The sequence below is a fragment of the Pantherophis guttatus genome, chromosome 4 (genome assembly GCF_059756535.1).
Source record: "Pantherophis guttatus breed Tessera chromosome 4, ASM5975653v1, whole genome shotgun sequence".
Taxonomy (NCBI): Eukaryota; Metazoa; Chordata; class Lepidosauria; order Squamata; family Colubridae; genus Pantherophis; species Pantherophis guttatus.
In genome coordinates this window covers 26231807-26240562 of record NC_142066.1, presented here as the reverse complement: position 1 = coordinate 26240562, position 8756 = coordinate 26231807, and the positions used below count along the sequence as shown (strand labels likewise).

Here is an 8756-nt window from a genome sequence, read left to right as displayed (position 1 = left end):
AAGGGACAGGCTGCAGCAGCTCCATTGTGAATGGAGGGAGAAATGTTCGGATTCTCTCTGCTGCAGCATTTAACGTAGAATGGGCCGAGCGGCCGGAAGGGGTCAGGGACAACTGGGCGGGCGTGGACGGGGCCAACCAGGGGTGGTTTTTACTGGTTTGGCAAACTGATTCAAATTGTCCCTACCGGTTCGCCCAAACCAGTCTGAACCAGTCAAATTTCACACGTGGTACATCAGGGGTGGGTTCTAATTTTTTTTACTACCAGTTCTGTGGGCGTGGCTTATTTTGTGGGTGTGGCTTGGAGGTCATGTGACTAGGTGGGCAGGGCTAGCTGGTCAGAGTCATTTCTGGAAGGTCCTCGCACTTACGACCAAGACTTCGCACTGACGACCCGACTCATTTGTTTGCTTTTAACACTGATCGGCTGTAGGACAGCCCTTTGAAGCCCTGCGGCAAGAGTTTAAATAGTTTTTTTCCCTCTAGTCATCAGCTGGGACTCAGGAGGCAACAATAGATTGGGGGTGGGACCAAATAAAAGGTAAGAATAACGTGGGTCGGGGGGTGGGGGTTGGGAGGGCGGGGGGAGGAGAACCGGTTCGGTGACGTCATATCGTCACCACTACCGACTCGCCGAACCGGACCGACAGGAGGAACCCACCACTGTGGTACATGCTAATAATCAACCATATTGGGGTCTGACGGAAGTCAAAGATTGATTATTGTCTCTACAGATGAAGACTTTCCCAGTGAGAATCAGATGTTCAGACAGGACAGATATGGAACTATTGCAGAGTTTTCCAACTGTTTCGGCTTTGAGGACCAGCGGGTGGGGTGTGGGGGGTGTGAAGGGATGGTTCCATATGAGCAGTGGGCGAGGATGTGCACAGCTCCATTTGTGCAAGCAACAGGCACACATGCCCACTCCTTGCTGAAATGGAGCACATGCACACGTGCTTGCATACTGCTCACGTAAGTGGGGATACATACATGAAGACAAATGCTCACCCACTACTTCCGCAGCCTGATTTCAAAAGAAATCAAAAGGCCCAGTAGTAGGTCGCAGCCTGGGGGTTGGGTACCCCTAGACTATTGGATGTTTTTAAGAGTTGGAGGGCATGGCTCTTAGTTTCAGGAACAGGACATGAAAATGTAGGAAGAGTAGAGTAGAGTAGAGTAGAGTAGAGTAGAGTAGAGTAGAGTAGAGTAGAGTAGAGTAGAGTAGAATAGAATAGAATAGAATAGAATAGAATAGAATAGAATAGAATAGAATAGAATAGAATAGAATAAAATAGGTCTGGCTCAGCAGACTGATAGCATTGTGATTAACACCAGCTGTCTGCAATTACTGTAAGTTCGAATCTCACCAGGCTCAAGGTTGACTCAGCCTTCCATCCTTTCTAAGGTAGGTAAATTGAGGACCCAGTTTGTGGGGGCAATAAGCTGACTTTGTATAAATATATAAAAGTATGAAGGCTATTGCTTAACGCATTGTAAGCCGCCCTGAGTCTCCGGAGAAGGACGGCATATAAATCAAATTAAAAAAAAAAAATAACAGAGTTGGAAGGGACCTTGGAGGTCTTCTAGTCCAACCCCCTGCTCAGGCAGGAAACCCTATACCAGTTCAGACAAATGGTTGTCCAATCTCTTCTTTAAAAACTTCTAGCGTTGGAGCATTCACAACTTCTGGGGGCAAGTTGTTCTACTGATTAATTGTTCTGAATGTCAGGAAATTTCTCCTTAGTTCTAAGTTGCTTCTCTCCTTGATTAGTTTCCACCCATTGCTTCTTATCCTGCCCTGAGGTGCTTTGGAGAATAGCTTGATTCTCCTCTTCTTTGTGGCAGCCCCTGAGATATTGGAACCCTTAGTCCTTGTTTTCATTAACCTTTTGATAAAAGAGGGAAAGAAGACCGACTTGAGCATAAACAAACCATGTCCTTTCTTTAGCTATGGGCAACTCCAACTGTTCAACATAGGTTTGGGAAGACAAGGGAGAGTTGTTTAGGGATACTAGATGGGGGCTGCAGAATTCCAGGTAACCTCTAGATGGCAGCAAAACAGCAGAAAAAACCAAGCCTCTGCTGCCATCAGATGGTTGTCAGTATTTTTTTAGCCCAGATCTAGTTCAGTAGCTTTGAGTAAATTACCAGTTTACTGTGTGCTGTAAATCAACCATTTTCAGATTAAGCAATAACATTCCTAGAATGGTGGAGAAGAAAAGGTTACAGGCTTTTACCTACCTGGCATCTATAGTCAGAAGAGGGACATTAATAGACTGTCTTTTTTCTTACCTCAGCTTGCAGACTTTGCATCCGGGCAGCATGTTCAGCATTGCAAAGGGTCAGAGTCCGATGTTCTCCACGTAATACAATCAGATCTTCCTGGAGCTGCTGCTCCAAGTGAGTGACCTATTGTAGGTGGTGGAGCAGACAACTCTTGGTTAGGCTTTTACAGTAGGGAGAGTCTCTTTAAACCTCTTTTGCAGGCTATTCTTGGCTCTGGATTGTGCAAAATGATGAGCAGTCCTCATCTTACAACTATAATAGACCCCGCCCATCAAATTTGTAAGTCGTGACGGTCGTAAAATAGGTCAATCATGTGACCAACCCAATTTTACAGACTTTTTTGCGGTGATTGTTAAGCTAACACAGTGATGATAAACCAGCTGCCATGCTCATTAAGTGAGCACCATGGTCATTAAGCAAATCAATGATTCATGATGGGTGCAGTTTTGCCAAAAAAGTGGAAGTAACTACTGAATTTTGGCAAAATCATTGTAAAACACAATTAGTTGATCATTGGGGTCCAGTTCCTAAGCCCCTGAAGTTCAGTCGCATGATTTGGGGGGGTGACTATCAGATCTTCGAATCTGGATCGTAAATAGCTCCCAGGTACAAGTAGTCCTCGACTTACAACAGTTCGTTCAGGGACCGTTCAAAGTTACAACAGCACTGAAAAAAGTGACCTATGACTGTTTTTCACACTTACACACACTTTTCACATTGCACTATCCCATTGGTCACATGATGAAAATTCAGACACTTGAAAACTGGCTCATATTTATGACGGTTGCAGTGTCCCAGGGTCACGTGATCTCTTTTTGCGAACTTCTGACAAACAAAGTCCATGGGGTGGATAGATTCACTTAACAACCGTGTTACAAATGTAGCAACTGCAGGGATTCACTTAACGAATGTGGCAAGAAAAGTCATAAAATGGGGAAAAATTCACTTAACAACTGTAACTTAGCAAGAGAAAACTTGGGCTCAATTGTAGTTGTAAGTCGAGGACTATCTGTACATCGACTATAACTTTGAACGGTCGTGAAGCGACCATTCATAAGATGAGGATTATCTGTGCAACCAAATACTCAGATTCATGCAAGAACTGTGTGAGATGTCTACTTTCTAGTTATCTAAGGGAAGGACGTCCTGTTAGCATATATTAAAAAAACGCCTTTCCTTAACAATTTAATGACTTGGGACATGAACATCTGCAGCTGAATTACAAGCTTTTAATGGGATGTTGTTTCTGGAAAAAAAATCGTATTATGGGTTCCTCTTTCTTATTAGCCTGCGCTGAGTCAAGAGATGTGCTCTGACCTGTGCCCTAAGGGCTCCTTAACAATATCTCCAAGATACGCATGGTTTACATTGCCTTAATTTCCCAAAGATAAGAACAGACAGTAGGCTTGAATGTTAAAAGGAAAATAAACATTTGCACACATATATTTTAATCAAACAACTTTTTAGATAGTTTGTTAGCAATATTGGACACCAATAAGGATATCACATATTAGTAAGACAAAGAGGAAGTATTATTCGGTTTCAATGTAATTGCCCAGTTTACAAAACAAACCGCACACTTTTAATCCCATTAATACATTTCACAAATGCAAAGGCCCCAAAAGAATCAGGCCAGTGACTTTAATTTTTAAATGTTTTTTTTTTTTAATCTATGGCATCTCTGCATTTAATTTTTAAGGACAGGGAGTATTTTAGAACCCTTATCTCACTTGTTTGACTTTCTTATCTTACTTGTGGTTAGATTCCTATGTTGCTAGAATCCTGCCAGTCTGGTTGGTGCTGTTATACCATCGGAACAACAAGACGTGACTCAAAGTTGTTTTTCGTTCTAGCATGGTACATTCCATCCATTGGGCTGTTATTGTAGTGAGAATGAATTTTTATTTGCATTGAAAAAGGAAATCCCCATTTCAATCCGGTTTAACATCACCCACCTCACCTGTGGGGAACCTAGGGGTTTTTTCAAATATTGGTGGACTACAACCTCCATCATTAATACCATGAGCTCTGTTGCTTGAGATTGATGGGAGACAGAGGCTTGGTAGGTTTTCCATAGGTGAATACACAGGGATGACGGAAATTGTAATTCAACACTTAGAAGGCACCTGGTTATTTTATTTTATTTATTTATTTATTTTATTGAATTTCTATACCGCCCTACTCCCGAAGGACTCAGGGCGGTGAACAGCCATGAAATAAAACACATACATATACAAAATTTAAAATCGAATAAAATGAATTAAATAAATTTGGCTGAATTGATATCCATAATTTAAAATACCCATATTTTAAAATATAGTAAAAATTTAAAATTTACACTTAAAAGGGAGAAGATTTAGGCGAGGCCAGCTTGATGAAATAAAAGAGTCTTCAGCTCGCGGCGGAAGGTGCACAGATCCGGAATCCTCCGTATCTCTGGGGGGAGCTCATTCCAGATCGTCGGTGCCCCCACAGAGAAGGCTCTCCCCCTAGGGGCCGACAGCCGACATTGTTTGGCCGACGGCACCTGGAGGTGCCCCTCTCTGTGGGAGCGTACTGGTCGGTGGGAGGCTATTGATGGTAGTAGGTGGTCCCGTAAGTAACCAGGTCTTAAGCCATGGAGCGCTTTAAAGGTGATAACCAGAACCTTGAAGCGCACCCGGAAGACCACCGGGAGCCAGTGCAGTTCGCGCAGGAGAGGTGTTACATGGGAGCTCCACGCTGCTCCCATAACTACCCGCGCGGCCGCACTCTGCGCCAGTTGGAGCCTCCGGGTGCACCTCAAGGGGAGCCCCACGTAGAGAGCGTTACAATAGTCCAGACGAGAGGTGACGAGGGCATGAGTGACTGTGCGTAACGAGTCCCGATCTAGAAAGGGACGCAACTGGCGAATCAGGCGAACCTGATGAAAAATCCTCCCAGTCACGGCCGTCAAGTGCTCTTCTAAAGACAGCCGTGAATCCAGGAGGACGCCCAAGTTACGAGCCCTTTCCGTGGGGGCCAATGATTCGCCCCCAATAGCCAGCGATGGCGCCAGCTGACTATATCGGGACGTCGGAAACCACAGCCACTCGGTCTTGGATGGGTTGAGCCTGAGCCCGTTTCTCCCCATCCAGATCCGTACGGCCTCCAGGCACTGGGACATCACTTCAAGGGCATCGTTGGGGTGGTCCGGGGTGGAGATGTACAGCTTAGAGAAGATTCCTCCTCTTCTCCCTCCCAGCCACTATCCACAAAATTCTAGTTAAGGATACAGATGAATTTAGTCTTTTTAAGAGGGATGGGACTGACCACTCTGATTTATTTTAAGATTTACAGTAGCTTACACTGATACACACTTTTGAAATTTCAGTGTTTTGAGTCCTCCTTCTCTTGTGCATTTCTGCAATCAGCAGATCAAACAAGGTGTGAGATATTTTAAAAGATGGTGCCTCATTCGGCAATCTCTTTCTTGCCTCCGAAACTTGTAAAATCCCCCTCAGGTTACTCAATACACCCTTTTTAACATGAGTGATTCACCTGAGAACAACTCTAGCCTCTAATCTGGTTAACTCATATCCAGTATTGAGTTCTTGCTTGTTTTCCTGTTTCATAGCAGGTAATAAACATCTTCAGGAAAACAAACAAAGCCCAGAGAACATCAGGAACTTGTCAGCTCAACTCTGAGCTTCATATATTCTCAACTGCTGGATATGACAGCATGCTAAAATATATTACAGTACAGGCCTTTAACCTACAAGCCAAGCTTCCTCTTCTCTTAACGAGAACATTGAGAACCAAGCCTACTAGATTGCACTCATAAATTTGACGTTTTGCCCCTTTACCTTCATTGCCACAGAACTGGATGTGGGAGAAACAGACTCTGGATGGGGAGAAACAGACTCAGGCTCAACCCATCCAAGACCAAGTAGCTGTGGTTTCCGACGTCCTGATACAGTTGGTGCCATCACTGACTATTGGGGGCGAGTCGTTGACCCCCACGGAGAGGGCTCGCAACTTGAGTGTTCTCCTGGACTCACAGCTGTCTTTAGAAGAGCACTTGACAGCTGTAGCCAGGAGGGCTTTTTATCAGGTCCACCTAATTTGCCAGTTGCGTCCCTTTCTGGATCGGGACTCGTTAAGCACAGTCACTCATGCCCTCATCACTTCCCACCTGGATTACTGCAATGCTCTCTACATGGGGCTCCCCTTGAGGAGCATCCAGAGACTCCAGTTGGTCCAGAATGCGGCCGCGCGGGTGGTTATGGGAGCGACGTGGCACTCCCATGTGACTCCTCTCCTGCACGAGCTGCACTGGCTCCCGGGGGGTCTTCCGGGTGTGCTTCAAGGTTCTGGTTACCACCTTTAGAGCACTCCATGGCTTAGGACCGGGGTATCTATGAGACCGCCTTCTGCCACCAATAACCTCTCACCGACCAGTGTGCTCCCATAGAGAGGGGCTTCTCAGAGTGCCGTCGGCCAAACAGTGTCGACTGGCGGCCCCCAGGGGGAGAGCCTTCTCTGTGGGGGCACCTGCCATCTGGAATGCGCTCCCCTCAGAGATACGGAGGATTCCGGATCTGCGCACTTTCCGCCGTGCCCTCAAAGCATTCCTATTCCAGCAGGCTGGCCTGGCCTAACCTCTCTTTTAAATTGCTTTTTTAAATTTTAAATTTGTCTTATAAATTGGGGTGTTTTAAATTTGTTTTCTGGGCCAAAGGATTTAATGTATTTTAAATGGTTTTAACGTTTGTATTATATGTATTTTATTTTCTGGCTGTTCACCGCCCTGAGTCCTTCGGGAGTAGGGCGGTATATAAATTTAATAAATAAATAAATAAAATAAAAAATAAAACTGGCAGCAGAAACAACATTTGACTGATCTGTTGCATGAATAAAATTAGCGTGGTGCCTCCTTGCCCCTAGGAGAGCTTTCTCTGTTGATTGACCTAACCACTCTGCATTTTGTTGATATACACCAGAAGTCCTCTCTCTTAGGCCTTCTCCTTTGCAATGGGGTAGAGGAAACCCCGTCAAAGTACCACCTCACCTGACTGAGTTGCTCCACCAGACGTTGGTTCTGTTCTGAAAGATCCAAGACCGCCTGTGAGCTCTCTCGACTGGTGTCCTGCTGTTCTAGACGCTTCTGTCCCAGCTGGGCTCGGGTGGTCACCAAGTCAGCCTCCAGCTCTGCCGTCCGGATTTCAAATTCTGCCCGGCCTGATTCGAGGTGCCTCCGGAGTTCATGTTTCTCTTGTTCAAGATGCTATAAGAAGCAGAGCAGGAGATGTGAGGACCAGGAGGAAAGACTCAAGGCCGGTGTAAAAGAAGGATCCAGAATGTGATTTGGGATCCAAAGCACCTTGACTTCAACTCACACCTTCTATTAGGCATTCAGGTTTCTGATACAGGTAGTTCTCGACTTACAACAGTTCATTTAATGATTGTTCAAAGTTACAACAGCACTAAAAAAAGGTGACTTATGACCATTTTCCATAGTTACAACCTTTGTAGCATCCCCGTGATCAGGTGAACAAAAATCAGACATTTGGCAACTGGTTCATTTATGATGATTGTTTGCAATCATCTGACAAGCAAAGTCAATGGGGAAACCAGATTCACTTAACAACCCTGTTACTAACTTAACAACTGCAGTGATTCACTAAACAACTAAAGCAATAAAGTTGTAAAGTAGGGAAAAATTCACTTAACAATTGTTTTTCTTAGCAATAGAAATGTTGGGCACAACTATGGTAATAAATTGAGGACTAGTTGTATTGGTCTATCTCACAGGATGATTATAAGGAAGAGTAAGAAGATGATTGGATATCAAGTGTCATAATTGCATAAGCAAAATGATCTACAATTGATAAGCAATATTCCCTATTCAGAATACAGTATTCAGATATAATCCATGAATGTTTTTTTCAACTGGAAAGAGAAATATTTTCAGGATGTAAGTGATTTTTAATTATTAGCAAAAATTATTGAACACTTCTTCGGCCAGATTGGGCCTTTGTTCTACTAGACTTGAGCATAGGGATATAGGATCTCACTGTCCATTATATGTGCTGCATCTCTCTAAGAGGTCCCAATTTCCAGGACTTCAGACTAAATTCTTTCAGACTCAGTATTGGGAGTTTCTTCCAGAACCTTTCATTTCTGCATAAAATCTGACTTTTTAGAGATCTGCTGCAAAATCAGATGCCAGAATACTGGAAGGGTAGTCCATTATATCTGGAGGACACCAGATGGTGGACGCCCTACAGTCAACAGATCTGAATACAGCATGCCACAAGCTCCAGACTCTACTTTTGAATGCAAAAGTCAGTTTGTCAAAAGCTTCATGAACAAAACACTTTCTTTTTTTTCAAAGGCAACATTTCAGTGGACACCAGACACAGGACCTTCCTGTTATTAAGGAAGGTCAAGCTGCCAGGTTCTGTGACAGAAGGGGTCTAAGGACCTACAACAAAAGGCAGATTGATTCATG

At 44.2% G+C, this 8756-nt stretch overlaps 1 protein-coding gene across 3 annotated transcripts in view; it reads right to left on the bottom strand.

Annotated features, from left to right (window-relative positions):
* The window catches only part of BICDL2 (BICD family like cargo adaptor 2), a 30432-nt gene that overhangs the window by 14837 nt on the left and 6839 nt on the right, over positions 1-8756 (bottom strand). For all 3 annotated transcript variants that reach the window (XM_034419738.3, XM_034419739.3, XM_060692824.2), the window contains exons 2-3: positions 7314-7529; positions 2291-2407 (exon numbers count right to left, since the gene is read on the bottom strand). In XM_034419738.3, the coding sequence (XP_034275629.2) occupies positions 2291-2407; positions 7314-7529 (333 nt within the window). The remainder of the gene's footprint in view (positions 1-2290; positions 2408-7313; positions 7530-8756) is intronic.